Raw genomic sequence first — 15,437 nt, forward strand, 5'->3', positions numbered from 1 at the left:
TGGGGGAGAAGGGTATGGGTATTCTTTTAACTAAGCTGTGCGGTGAAATTATTGTATCAAATGCGTGATTCAATATCGATTAGAATAATAAATCTATGTCTTTGTTGTTTATATAAAAACAAATATTGGATGAACGAAGTCTTGGACGGTAAAATAAACTTTTTACTGGTTCATTTTTCATTCTATAGTTATTAAAAAATATATATTTCATTATGGTTGAGGGTTTTTTCGGTTTTTAACTTTTTAAACACGGTGTCATGACTTAATTGCTTATAAAATTAAAATTCTTAAAGCAGCGCTTTAAAGGCTTTTACATAATTTCATAAATATCTTTTTTTTAGTAATTATTTGATCATAATGGCAATGTGATAATTTGATAAATAAATAAAATATCGTTAACTCGTGCAACGCACGCGTCAATTGCTATATTGTTTTTAAGTGGTGCGTGCAGCTGACTTTAACAATGAAAAACTTTCTTCATTTGTATCATTGATTTTCTCGCAGCATCCTTTTTTTTAGTGGCGGAGCTTATTGGTTGGTTCTCAACAGATTATCATCGGCAATATTTTTTTTTTCTCTTTCTATCTTCAAAATTTGTGTTCATCATTTAAAATTTCAAGGTAGTCCTCTTAGTTGCACATGTTTGAGTATTCATACTTATTCTTTTGATTTGTAATTTGTGTCCCTAGCCCTTTTATAGGTTTTCAATTTTTCTTCAATTTCATTTTTCATTCTAAATATATTTTTTTTTGTTTTTTTCAATTTCAATAATGATTCTTTTTATTCTTTAATTTGTTTTCTTGCCTTTTTTTGTAAATTTTCAATTATTTCTGGTTTCAATATTTTATAAAAAAAAATTAATTTGTTTTTTATTTAGTCCTCGTACTTTTTGTAGTTTCTTCATTTAATTCTTTTATGAAATTGATTTTTTTTATTTTTCTTTTCAATTTAACCCTTTAATACAAAATCATTCATCCTCTCTGTTTTTTTATTAAATTTAATTTTTATTTTTTAATTGCTATTTTTTCTTTTGAATCATTTTGAATAATTAAATTTTTTTCTCAATTTTATACTTTTACTTTTGATTTATTAAAAATTAAGATTCATGGTTTTTTTATATTTATTGCTTCCAATCAAATGGTCTAGTCACGAGCTCAATAAGCTAATGCACATCAACATCGATTTTTTTTGTTTTATTTTTCTTTCTGACCTCATTACTCTGTTCCTTTCTGACATCATTATTCGACGTTGATTTTTTAATGAAATAGGCTTCATAGTTTTCGTCATTCGTATTTAGATCGGGATTATCATGATCTTATGACCTGGTTTGTGGGTTAGCGTATTAACCTGGGTGATTTAGAACCCTTTTTTAACCTTTTTTTACTCTTCTTTTAGATCCTTTCGTGTAGTTGATTTTAAAAAAAAAATCATCTTTCAATATTTAATTTGTTGAAAATTGAGTTTCATGATTTTTTCATATTTTGTGTTTTTGATCTAATGTCTTAGGTCACACAAGTTTTATAACATGACAATGGTTTTTTTTTAAATTAAGTTTTGTGATTTTTTTTATTTTTCTTTCTATCAGGTTATTCTGATCTCACAACTTAACCCGTGAATTTGGCGGGTTGCCCCGAGTGAGCTTGAGCTTTTCTTTTAGCTTATAATTGTTATTTTTTATATCCTTTATATGATTGATTTTTTTTAAAAAAAAATTATCCTTTAATGTTTAATTAGTTGAAAATTGAGTTTTGAGGTTTTTTTTTTATTTTTATTTTGGTGCTTCAAGTTAAATGACTCGAGCCACGAGCATAATAAGTTAAAAAAGACTGACATGTTTTTTATGATTCTTTTTACTTCATCATTCAACGTTAATTTTTTTTATTCGACATTGATTTTTTTTCCTTTTTCAAAATGCATTTATGTCTACTAGTATGAGTTAATCAACTAAGATTTTTTTAGGAGGCAATAAAAAAAAACTGAGAAAAATATAATAATTTGAGCTAATTTTAGGTTTGAGTTTTTTTTTATTATGTTTTGATATGATTTTTGTTTTTGTTAATGTAGTTATAAGTGTTAGATTGTGTTTATTTTTTTTTAGGTATAACCATGTTTTTAATTTTTTTTTAAATTTTTGAATAATTTTAATATTATAATATAAAAAATAAAAAAATATATATTATTTTAATATATTTTTACTGCGCATTCATGAGCAAACTATTAATGCGGTTTCTCATTTTTTTTTTTTATTATGTTTGGCAGTATGGTAGCAGTTGCTTTTTAAATAATTTTTAAATATCAAAATACATGCTAATGATTTTTTTATTTTTTTAAAATTATTTTTTATATTATCATATGAAAACAATCCAAAACATATAAACTATATTAAATTTTAATAAAAAAATTTAAATTTTTTAAAAACAAGATTTACATCCCATTCCCAATCTCCTTGTTTATCAATGTTGTGGTCGAAGGGTCTTCGTCATATCATTCGTTGCCTTTTACTGGAAATTTGAAATTTGACTAGGAGTGAAATGACAGTGGGGGCCATCTTATTTAATGTCTTATTCAATACGTTCTGGGCAACGATGACTTTCGATCACGTGTTTGTTTGTTCTTAATGAAAGCATGTGTCGACCGTATATCTTCGAGCTGAGGACAAAATGTAAGGGATAAGATTCTCTGTTTGAGAAATAATTGTAAAATTTTTACCGTCAAGAGATGCATGATTTGGAAAGCAGGAGAGAGTGAAAAGTATAGTAAGAGAAAAAAAAAAAAGAAGAAGAATAGATCTACCATTCATATAAGACAAAAAAACATAGTAGCCAGTTTTGCGGTTATAGAATTATAATTTTTTTAAAAAAAATTGAAAAAGTATTTTTAATTATTGCTGGTTGAATTAAAATATATATTTAATTAAAATTATTATTCAAATTGACATTAAAATCTATGAGTTTTGTGTACTTGTTTTCTTTCTTTTTGGTCAATAGGTCGATTCAAATTATTTTTTCTACTATTTTTTAATTGCTTTAATATAATTAAAAATAAAAAAAAGTTATAAAAATATTATTTTAATATATTTTAAAATAAAAGATTTTATTACAAAGCTGTAAATGGAAGCAGTAGTTAGAAAGGCGGTTTAAACCCCTTTTTTTTAAATATTTTTTATTAACAATATTTTTTTATATATTTTTAAATTTTTTTAATATATTAATATAAAAAAAATTAGACAGAAAAGGCAAAAGCTCCAGTGTATTTTACGACAGCTGTATAATTTGATGTACGAGAGGAGTTGAGTTTTTGCATGCTTCGCAGCACATTAAAGGTTCGAATTTGTCTACTCATGCTTCGCATAATTTGATGCTTCACTATGAGCTTCACCGGGTAACTTGATATTTTCAAAAATAATTTGTTTTGGTGTTTACTCTTTTTTTTAATGTTTCTGGAATTTAGAGAAAAGAGCTGTGTAAGTTGTGTGACAAACTGGGGCGGCAGCCCTGTTTGGAGAGTAGTATTGCGGACAGGAAGTTCTTGTCTGAGTTTGCCGTCACATCTTAAATCGCTTAAGAAAGCTTTATTGCCTGTACAGAATCAATTAGGAGTTCTGCATACGAAGAAATTAAAGCAGCACAACTCAGCGGAGCTGCTTCCGCCTCCACTTAATGTGATTTACTCGCAGTTGTTGCCGCAAAAGGAAGCTTTTGGAGAATGTACTGATTTGGAGCTGGTGGGAAATGTTAAAGAAGCTCAAGCTTCAACTCGCCAGGAAGGAAATAAGGACAGCGGTATGTGCTTTGCAAAACCTGCGTTTGTGATTTAACATGGTCGGAGAGTACTAAAGACTAAAGTGATGTTTGTTGAATAGAGTACCAGGTATATCCACCAATGAAGAGACTTCCAGGTTGGTGGATGATGCACCTGACGAGGAAGATGATGGTCAAAGGAGGACAAAAGGAGGGTTCAAAGCAAAGAGGGCGTTGATCAAGCAGGATTGTATCAAGCTCATTCACTCAAGATTATTCTCCATGTATTTGATGATGAGGTTTCTAATCACAAAATCTCCAAAGCTCCTCACTTTGAAGTTCGAATACTTTCTAAAGTTGAATGTTGTATGTGTTGGGGTTGAAGGATCGCTTGAAGGACCAGAAAATAACATCCTGTGCAACTTGTTTGCCAGTGACACTGGCACTGAGCTGCCTCACCAGGTATGGACGTTTGTTCTCCCTTGCATTTGATGAAAGGAGAACTTCACGTCCATAAAAGTGGGCCCAGCCTTTGGCAGGGATTGGTTTCTCACTAGAGACGGCCCCATTACTCAGTGACCTTGAATCTGCAAGCAGTGAAACAGATATAAATGAGTTTGTTTTATCTGGATTGTCTCTGTATCGCCAGCTGAATCGGTTGCAGACAGTAGTGCAAAGAATTCGCTCGCACGGCAGGCTCTTGTGTGAGTCACTGATCTGTCTGTTTGAAGTCTTGGACCATTAGGGGAAGGCTTGACATTTGAGTTGGGGATGGGTGCCCAAATATGAACAAATCTGAGTATAAGCTTTCATATTTTTGTTCTTTCAGCTAGGACTACAATGGCCTCTATTATAAGATAATGTAGTGGCTCATGTTGCGGAATTTTTAAAGTCCTATTTACCTCTTCTGACTAGTGATGCGTGCTTATTGCCTCTTTTTTTGGGTATTAATTCTCATTCTGTGGCTCCCTTGTTGTCTTGTTTGTCATTGTGGTAAGGTATGTTTTGGGTTGAAAAGTCGGAATTCTTTGATTGGCTTACAGGGAACAGCTTGAATCACTTACAAAGCTTGAATGGCCTGCTCTGAATTGTGAAAGTTTTCTGTGGGTTTACACCTTTCTGCGATTTACATGGCCGGTCACCTACAGGCCCCCCACCTAATCAGGCTTCAACTTTGCCTGTCATTGATACAAATCAACTTCAGGAACCAATACATGTCAATATGGACGGAAGATCAGAGAGTGTTGGGGAAGATGGGGTCTCTAATCGCAGCTGCGTCTGCTGTGAATGATGTTAAGCTTACTCCTTCAAAATAAATAGTTAGCTTTTATCTTGGAGACAGATCGAGACAAAATAAACTAAGACATCAGAATTATAATACAGAATATTACCACTGGTAGATTATTGTTGCAGACATTTAGTGGTTGTCCAGCATTGTTTAAAGAACACCTTCATATGGTGCATCTACCTTACAAGTTGTTAGGGTATTTGAATGCTAATCTACTTGGAAAGTCAACTGCAACCAATTCACTATTAATGTAAGAAAGAGTTGCATCCTGGTGATTTATCATGTTCATGTTAAGCCAAAGAGTTGCATCCTGGTGATTTATCATGTTCATGTTAAGCCTCCTAATTGTCTTTATTTTCAGTGTTCTTATTGTGTTGTTTGTCTCAAATGTGGTGCTAGTTTCCTTGCTGAAGGACTACAAATTCATGTTTCCCGTTGGTGTTCTGCAGGTCAATCTTTATATATTAAAGCTGCTACCTTTGGGTCAAGAAAATCATGTCTTAGCTCATCAAGTGCGCACTGTCTTGCAGTGTTGTTTGAGTATTTCATCGATGAGGCATCTCCAAGTGCAAAGTGTTCTTCTGCTGTTGATGTTGGTTCGTGTAAACCTGTTTGTGGTAGTCTTCTTGCTAGATCATTTAGAGGGAGGGATCGCAGGAAGATGATATCCTGGAAGGACATGGCATGCACCTCTGGCTACCCATACTAGCAATAGAATCTCAGGGCATGCAGATGAAATGATTACCAGAAACTATTGCTGCTACCTCTCTGCTGGGGGTAGGATTGAGTATTTGAGGGAGGTGATATTACCTTTGCCTATAGGGGATGTGAATAGACTACGTTGTTCATGCAAAGGACTGTTTGGGGTGCCCATTCTGCTTAAATTGATGGATATGCTATACGCGCACATCCAGTAATTTTGGAGTTACTTTTCCCTGCAAGGGGTTGTTGTATAGTATTCATTGTCGATCTAGGGGCACCGAAGTAGGAATTTCACGGCGTTGCATGTACTGTCTGCAGATGATTAATTTCCAACTGAGGAGCTGAATGTTGTGATTTCCCAGATACTGAAGAGTCGAGAATTTCATGGTATAAACTTGATATAAACATGCAAATATTTGTGCAACCTCGTCGCAGCAAGAAAACCTGGAAGGTTTAGTTCTGAACCAGGCCAGTTCTGCAAATGATTTCGTGTGGCTCGGATTATGAATGGTGTCTTTGAATGGCATGGCGAGGCTTGAGGATTATTAGTTTACTCATGCATCTCGTGAAACACGAGATTAGCCGAACTTCCATGAGACTGGGATTATGATAATTGTCACCAAGGCCATCTGAGGCATGCTTCCCAGATCGATTACTTCCCAGTTGGCTTTGCATTTCCAGTTCTAACCCTAGAATCAGGGCTCAGATGGTACAGAGCTTTGCCTAGAACGCAAAAAGCAATCAGACTGATAGGCCCCATCATGCTACTCTAATTTTCATTTGTTTGCCATGGACAATTGTGCTCGCTGACTTGACTTCAATGATGTAAATACTTGCTAATATCTCAGAAGTCCATTGTTATCCACATCGATGAAGAAAACAAGTGACTGAGTGAGGCTTTATATACACTTCTCCTCCTCAATGATTCAAAATCAATAAAAAGAAAAATAAAAAGGGATCATTATGAGAAGAGAAAACCCAAATACAACACTGCGGGAAACATAGTTAAAATGGTCACCAACACAAAATGCATTTGCCAATCTAATTACTTATTAAAGAAGTTCAGAAGAGATGCAAGCACAGTAAGTACATATTGGAAGGTTTGATTTACATCACAGTAAACCTCCGGATCTTCTCACTGTAAAATTCGTATCTTCTCCATTTACAGAAGAAAACACAATTCCATTAAATATGTACAGTCACCTACCAATACCATACATAATTTTCAACGGGGATAATCACAAAACGCTTTCAATTCACCATGGACCTGTCTGAGTTCGTCTCAAGCACTGTTTCTTACCACCCTGCTGCAAATTCATCATCTCCGTGACCTGTAACACCACCAAATGGAGAAAAATCAAGATGACCTCAGTGTCTGCGTGGTTACTGTCAAAAAGTACATTATGCCAAAATTATAAATGTCAATTGGAGAGACACACTGCTGAACAGAAACACAAGAAACGCTAAATGCTATCGCAGTAGGAAGCAATGATTTCCACAACCGAAATGCCCAGCAATGTACATTGTCCAGCTTATGTAGGAAAAGTATAAGGCAAATCAGATGGTGCATGCTTGATCATAGTTATTTCATTGATAAGCTGCAGCGCTGGTTTGTCATATTCTTATGAATATAGCATTATAAACACTAGAGATTTGATAAGACCACAACGTTATATATCAGTATTGCATCAAGATTTGTGGCACACAAATAAAAGTTGACAATTGACGTAGATACAGAAAATTAGCAAGTAGAAAGCACAGTCAAAAGTGATACTCCTGATCATCGCTCCTATTTGAAAAAAAAGGTAAGAAGCGCACTTGCATCAATGATCCTTATTTAAGGCATTCCACTTCTCCCATTTTGTTCAAGCAAGGAGAAAATATCTCAGGAGACCATCATTTACGAATATGCTTGCTATTGTTATCTAAAGGAACTTTAATTATAGTGTCTTAAAATTTACAAAGTACTAATAAGATTTACAATACATTAAATACAAGTACTCATTAATTTATAATCACTTAAAAATAACCTTTTAGGAAATAAATAGTATTATTTTCTTCTCTAAGATAACAGGATACTCTTTTTGTCAAGAGTATAATTGATCATTTGTAATTATCACAATCATGGTAAAATTAGTTAAATTACAAAATGATAAAACAAATTATTACGATATAATATGTAAATATATTGAACAGTTTGTAATATAATAAATTAAATAATATTCTTTTCTCTTTTCAAGGTAATGATATTTATTGAATTGCCATGGAACTATAATTAGTCAACTTACAAAGTGATGAAATTTTTTTTACCACAAAATAAGTAAAGACAATTAATGGCCCATAACTTGAAGGCACTATATTTGCAATGCTTTCAAGTAACCATAGAACAAGCAAATATAGAGTTTGTACACACAGACGCACACAAGATGTACCTCCTTTTATTGACATTAAGCATGGACATTTTTTTGTAATAAAGAAAAAAGTGGGAAAATACATGCAGACTTTATAGGAGCATTGAATAGTCATTAGACACGCTATGAGCAAACAGGCAAGATTATTCGTTATTTTCCGCTCAATGGAAAGAGCACTAGGTAGATTTAGCACCTGATTTTTCTGTATTTCCATCATTTCCGCCTGCAGTAACCAACCCACAATCAATGAGTGGTAAATACAAAGATTTTGAATTTGTAACAGACACTGATACCTTGAGTGGGTGGGTGTGATATGGCAGGAACAAATAATTGTGTGTGACAAAAGCTAAAATACCTGTTTCTTCCGCAATTCTTCGTTTTCCTCTTTTAACTTTGCCACTTCTGCTTCCAATTCCATGGTATAAGCCTGGTAAAAACCAAAATGAGAAAAAAGAGTATATATTGAGCGCATGCTAAAAAGTAATAATCCAACACACTCTATTTTAAAAATATCAACTTATGTTCCTGTATAATATTTTGATTCAAAATAAGTCTAAAGTGTTCAGCTCTTAATTAACGTTTGTTGAATTTGGCCCAATACAAGTTCAAATTCATGTTGTGATCCTTAAAACAAATGTTCCATTACCTTGTAACAAACTGGATCTTTATAACTTCTCATGACCTTGACTTCTCAAAAACTTTCATCTCTTGTCATGTCAGATCGCTATCACATTACCATTCTGCCCCATAATCTTTCATGGTGTTTTGGCAAGCGCAGAGGCCATAGATGATAAAAGTAGAAGGTTAATGGCCAGCAAAATTCATGAACCACAAGAAGAAGAAACTTGTGATTGTTTTTTCTTTCTTAATGTTTGGTGACATACAACAAATGTCAAGATGGAATATTTCAAAACAACTTACTGATATGAAAACCTAAATATCACAGACATTCTTCTTTTTTCTCTTTTGCACAGAAAGTTTGTCTATATGGATACTTATCAAGTGTCTAGGAACTTCACTCAATAAAACATGGCCAATAACCTATTACTGGTTTTCTTCTAGTTTGGTTCATTGTAAATGAACCGTTGTTCTTTCTTCTCTTTTGCACAGCAAGTTTGTCTATATGGGCACTTATCAAGTGTCTAAGAACTTAAGTCAATAAAACATGGCTAATAACCTATTATCGGCTTTCCTCTAGTTTGGTGCAGTGTAAAAGAACCATTGTGCAATTGTACGGAGAATAGGAAATAAACCATGGGATTGGTTACATCAAATGCACGGATAGTACATGCTTCCACACATTCTTTTTATCTTAAAGATATCAAACTTGCTTCTAAATTAATGCAAAGTTTCAATTCAAGAACAGATTTCAAACCAATATACTGAAATCGAATTTGCAGCAAACTTAAAATCAAGAACTAAATGTATAAATCAATAGATGATATATAAAATATCAAACAAGATAATCACCTGCTTGCGAGCACGAGACCTTGCAGCTGACTCTCTGTTCTTAATCATTCTCCTTTGCCTCCTCTCAACCACCTTCTCAACAGGACCACCCGGTCTCCTTCCCCTTACACTTTCTCTGAATACATAAGGCACTGGAGATACAGAAGATGTATCCCCATTACTCTTCCCAATCCCATCTGATGACAGCTGGTTCGCAGGTGACCCCGTTGCAATACCTCCCAATCCAACCACTCCCATCCCTCCACCCTGCATCAAACCGCTATCGATTCCTTTATCTCCAATCCCCAACATTCCACCTCTAATTCCAGGACCACTCTGTAAAGGCATCTGCGTCACATATCCCATATTAGGCTGCTTGGGAAATATTTGCTGCTGCTGCTGCACCTGTGCCTGATTTGATCTAACCCCATTAACATTCAAAGGCAAATTAGACGATTGCAAAGATATCTGATTAGTATTATCGTTATTAGGCTGCGTCACATATCCCATATTAGGCTGCTTAGGAAATATTTGCTGCTGCTGCTGCTGCTGCACCTGTGCCTGATTTGATCTAACCCCGTTAGCATTCAAAGGCAAATTAGACGATTGCAAAGAGATCTGATTAGTATTATCGTTATTCAATCCTACACCCCTATTCTGCTGAAAATCAATCGCTAAACTATTATTGGCCGACCGTGATAAATCACCAAAAAATCCACCATTAGTATTAACCTTTGGAGCCACTTGAACATCCTCTCTCGCCACCCCAGCTCTCAACAAAAACTCCTCCAAAGTCACCTCTCCTAAAGTGGGCTGCCTCTGGGGCACATTATTAGCAGCTCCAGCACTAGTCCCATTAATAACATATTCCTTTGACATGTCTTTCCAGACCTCATCCACCGTCCTCTGACTCAGCGTCCGCGGCAGCGTCAGCGAGCCCTGACGCTGGAGACCACTACCCTCTTCGACCCCAGTAGAGGTGGCTGTTGCCATGGTCTGTGTCTCCTCTGCACTCCATATATTCTTCAACAGCTCATCCATGTTCATTGACCCAAAGTCCTTGCCTAATGATCCTCCCATTGTGTTTTGAAGTTCGTCAAAAGTTAACGAATAGATCGATGACTGTCTGGTCAGCGGAGAATTCCCCGGTGGCCGGCAACCAACGGCATCTGACGGGTCATTTGGGAAGTTCTTGAAGTTGAAATTCGTCCCCATTCTCTAAATTTCTGGATAAAACAGTGTCAAAATAGCTAAAGAATTTGATAACTAAATCCGAAAAAAAAAGTTCAGAACCCTAACTTCATTGCATTTCCAATCCCATGATGATATTTATGAACCAAAAAAAAAACTTCAAGAATTTTTTTTTAAAAAAAATAATGATAATAAACACGAAGCTGAAAAAAATAATGATACAAAAGTAGCAAAAAGAAAACAAAAAAACTCTAAACCATGCAAAATGAAAGCTGCTTCATAAAAATAAAATAAAAAATGTTAAAGCAGAAGAAATCGATACTGCCTTGCCTTGTTAATTATATCTGTAATTAACACAAAATAAATACAAGTGAAGTAATAAGAGAGAGAGGAGGGGGAGGAGAGCAAATGAATAATAAATAACATACCTCTGTTCTGCGCTTGTATTTCTATCTGTTATGCTCTGCTTTTTTTTTTTGGAATTCACCCTCTCCTCTTGTTTTGGTGTCTTGCGTTTCCAATTTTTTTCTTTTCTTTCCTTCTTCTTCGCTTTTTTAGGGCTTCATGGACGCGCCAAGTGTCGACTGTCCTTTCTCTCTGTTTTTTTTCTTTTTCTAGCTCTTAAAGACATGGATGAGTTTAATATATTTTCTTAAAGGGTCGTCCCCCACATAGAAACTAATTAGCAAAAATGTAGGTAAACTATTTATTGATCAGTGCATTTATTAAAAAAGAAAAAAAAACAATTATCTAAATTTGGAGATAATTCATCTCTATTTTAAAATCATTTTTTTCTTACATCCAACTAATTTCTTTTATATTTGAAATTGAGCTTATTATTTATAATCGATTTCATAATTTTGAATTTTTCAAACATGTAACAATAATGGATTATTTTTAAAATTGCTAGTTTATTCATAAAATTATATAATTTTACAAATAAACTATATTTAACATGTAAAATCAAATTAAAAATTTAAAAATCAGTAAAATTGAATTTCATTCTTATAAAATCGATAAAATTAATAAAATTAGATTGAATTTACAAGTTTATAAAATTTATAAAATAAATAATTTTCTTGATTTTGTATGAATCACTAGTTGATCGATTACTTTATTATTTTTAGTTTTCAATATATTTTAAAGTTTTTGAATTTTTTATTATTTATTTTATTTTTATTTTAATTATGTTCTATTATTATTTAGTATTTAAATGAAATTGTTAATGTATAATTAGCTAGAAAATTTTAATTATAATTCTATAACTTTTTAGTTTATTTTATATTTTTTTGATGTTATGTAAAAAAAAAATCAACGCGCTTTGTACCAGTAGCCAATTTACTGTTATTTTCGATCCATCCGAATATAAACTAAAATAAAAGGAACTGAAGAGCTGAACAAAACCAGGATTTAATAATCGGGTTCGAAAAAATATTTGGGTAAAGAAAACTTAATAATTGTTTAGTGGGCCAGCTGTCTACGAATACGTGGACCAACATGATTGGGTAGGAGTCTGTGATGTGATGTGATGTGCATCCAATCGGAGAAAGTAATATGGGTTCTCGAGAGCCGTCCACGTAGAGACACTGATGCTGTTAGAGGGTGCGGATAAAAGTGACTTTTATAATGCGCTGTGCACATGGGGGCATAGGGGTATTTTCGTCAAGAAATTTGATGTTTATCCTTTTCGTGCACGTGAAACCAAGGAGTACGTCCTTTATTTTTCCCAGTTTCAGAGAGAGCCACAGCCACTCCTTACGGTGACTTTTATCTGGTTGACGTTGCCTTCTTGTTAGTTCAGGGTAGTGTTTGAAACTGAAGTTTTTTAAAAAACTTTAACCGAAATATTTTTCGTTAAAAATAAAAAAATATATTTTTCTAAAAATTAAGCTAAGTTTTTATTTAATTGGAAAGTATATTTCATTTGATTTTTTTAATAGCAAACAAATAAAAAAAAATTTCAAAAATAATTTTCAGAAAATCATTTTTCATAAAACAAACAGGGTCTAAATCTAACACGGTTTCAAAAAAGTCAAGATGAAATTGCATGTTTTTAAATTTTTTGAAGAAATAGTATAATATCTTTATATAACTGCTATTTTGAATCCCAATTGTTAAAAAATTATTATTAAAAAAACAGTTTAAATAAAAACCATTATTTTGAATCGCGGTTGTTAAAGAACTATTATTTACAATAACAATTCTTTAACAACCACAATTCAAAATAACAGTTTCATAAGATAACGGCGATTCAGAATTGTGGTTACGATGTATCATGTATATATAAGCACAACTTTGTTTCTCAATGGTTATAGCTCTCGAGAGAGAGAGAGAAAAAACCGTATAATCTAAAATAACCCAAGAGAAAACAGCCTTCAAATCAACCAAAACATTGTTCAATCCTCCATCAAAACACCAAAATCATCTTCCCCTGGCCTCTACGAGTAGTTCTACTGTTCTTTTGTTGCAAATTGCTGCCACAACTACCACCACCGGCAACCTACACATCATAAAAGCAAGGTAAAACATTTGCATTGTCTGTTAGTTTGATGAGTTTAATTATTAAATTAATAAATTATGTTTTTTGATTTAATTTGATATTTGTGTTATGTTTGATAATTAGATTATTTTAGGTTTTGAATGTTGCAATTATGTATTGTTAATACAATTGATGTTATTTATGGAATTAATTAGACTTAGATTGGAAAAATTAGGGTTTAAATTGATTATTGGGTTAGTTGTCATGTTTAATTATATTGTTTTAATTTATATAAATTTTATTTTAATTGATGCAATTAGATAGACTTTTAATCGACTGGTTTTATTAATAAAGTTATGGTTGGAATTGTAGAAACTAGAGCTTGCTTTAAATTTCCATATAAATTATCATAATTGTAGATTCTGTTAAATTGAGATCATTTACTTTTTAATTAATATTCATTTTTCATAATTTAATTTTTAATTGTAAAAATTGTTCAATTGGTAAGTTGTAAAAATTATTGTAATTGAATTTTTGCAATTAATTATGGTCTTATTGTTGTTATCATAGTCTACATAATAACAATTTATCCCGTGTCGAATTGTGAAATATTTGCTTTTGATGAAATGAGTATTTTTATTTTACAGAATGTCTTTAAACTTCTTTAAGTTGTGTCATTATGATGATACTATTGTTCCTGATACAAATAATAATATCATTTTATATTGGTAGAAGTATTGTATTCTTAAATGGTACTAGAGGCATGTCATTTAAAGATACTAAAAAAGTTATATGTTAAAAACTTGAGTTGAATTATAATAATGTTGAAATAGATCTCAATTTTGAGGTGTCTTGTTGGGGAGCGTCAATATTTTCCAATATCGATTGCTTGTTATCGATTGCTTGTGATGTTGATTTTAGAAACATGATATAAATATTCGTCCAAAGTGGAACGAACATGGTAGAGTTGTATGTAAGTAGCGACCTAAACTCAGTAGCTCATATAATGTGGAGCATGAAGATACTAATATATTTATGCCTACATATGTTCAACCATTTAGACAATTATCACATTCAACTGGTGCTGATACATCTAAGATATTGGAAGATAGAATCACGAGATTTAGTTATGAAAATCATAGGTATAGCTCCTCCAATGCTAGTAATAATGAAAATGAGAGTGTCAGGAGTTTAGTTGAAACATCAGATGATGATAATGACGGTAATGATGATAATAATGTGATGAGGCCTCCTCCAATCCTAGTAATAATGAAAATAAAAGTAATATTTTTTTCTCCTATGCTATTTTCCAAGAACTTTTATTAAACTATGCTAGTTTGATAAAAGACCCTTAAAACTGCAGTAGTTGTTGATTTTTAGACTATTTTTTATTTTAAATATATATTTTAAAACTTATTTTTAATATCAACATATCAAAATAACTAATACAATAAAAAATAATTTAAAAAATATTCATTTTTAAAAATATATATGTCCACAACATGTAAACAAACACAACCTAGATTTTGTTCAGAATGACTATTTTACAATCTTAAAGGGTGTTTGTTTACACGGTAGCTTTAGCTTTTAAAGTAAATCGCGTAAACTAAACGTTTGGTAACATAAGAAAAGCAGTTTTTTATTTGGTGGGTCCCATAATTTTTTCCATCAAACCGGGGTTTTGCAAAAGCAGCTGGGAGCTACTTCTCTCTAGCTGCTTCTCTTTATTTACCTAGGCACTGTTCATAATAATGCCCATGCCAAGTGAATTATAATTCACCTGTAATGCGAGAAGCATTCACCTGGCATTGTTTATGTGAAAAATGCCAGGTGAATTTTTTTTTACACTATTCACGTGAGCAGAATTCATTTGACCACGTCCGACCTAGTAAAAAAATTTGATTTTTTTAAAATTATGTTTTACTCAAAAAACTAATGTTTAATATTATTTAATAACACTACATAAATTAAAAGAACATCGCATGATGACGTAGCATTTGTGGAATTTGATCACAATTCTAATTTTGTTTATGATGATATTTTACCTGATTTTGTTGCACGCTCAAAAAACCATGGAACCTATAGTCCATGGATGAAGATAAAAGTAAATTTATTTTTGAGAAAATTTTATAATGGATTTTATATTTTTAAAATAAAAAAATACATTAGAAAACATT

At 32.4% G+C, this 15,437-nt stretch overlaps 1 protein-coding gene and 1 pseudogene across 2 annotated transcripts; one reads left to right on the forward strand and one right to left on the reverse strand.

Moving 5' to 3' along the window:
* Positions 1 to 3,433: 3,433 nt before the first annotated feature.
* On the forward strand, positions 3,434 to 6,595 carry LOC133690679 (THO complex subunit 5B-like; annotated as a pseudogene).
* A 167-nt stretch (positions 6,596 to 6,762) lies between these two features.
* Positions 6,763 to 11,399, reverse strand: LOC133692055 (bZIP transcription factor TRAB1-like). Of its 2 annotated transcripts, XM_062112726.1 has the most exons (5): positions 11,210 to 11,398; positions 9,612 to 10,816; positions 8,497 to 8,568; positions 8,335 to 8,364; positions 6,763 to 7,061 (listed from the first exon to the last, which is right to left on the reverse strand). In XM_062112726.1, the coding sequence occupies exons 2-5, from the start codon at positions 10,803 to 10,805 to the stop codon at positions 6,987 to 6,989; spliced, it is 1,371 nt and encodes a 456-aa protein (XP_061968710.1). In that variant the 5' UTR covers positions 10,806 to 10,816; positions 11,210 to 11,398; the 3' UTR covers positions 6,763 to 6,986. The 2 variants fall into 2 exon arrangements, 1 of the variants encoding a protein (XP_061968710.1); XR_009841785.1 differs by lacking the exons at positions 6,763 to 7,061; positions 8,335 to 8,364 and adding an exon at positions 8,788 to 8,893 and having other exon boundaries at positions 8,519 to 8,568; positions 11,210 to 11,399.
* Positions 11,400 to 15,437: the final 4,038 nt, after the last annotated feature.

This window comes from Populus nigra, chromosome 4 (assembly GCF_951802175.1).
Source record: "Populus nigra chromosome 4, ddPopNigr1.1, whole genome shotgun sequence".
Lineage (NCBI taxonomy): Eukaryota > Viridiplantae > Streptophyta > Magnoliopsida > Malpighiales > Salicaceae > Populus > Populus nigra.

Coding starts and splice junctions, on each gene's coding strand:
- LOC133692055 (XM_062112726.1), bottom strand. CDS start 10,805: ATGGGGACGAATTTCAACTTCAAGAACTTCCCAAATGACCCGTCAGAT. Junction 8,569..9,611: donor GGTCTCGTGCTCGCAAGCAG/GTGATTATCTTG, acceptor GGTTTTTACCAG/GCTTATACCATGGAATTGGA. Junction 8,365..8,496: donor AAGAATTGCGGAAGAAACAG/GTATTTTAGCTT, acceptor TGGTTACTGCAG/GCGGAAATGATGGAAATACA.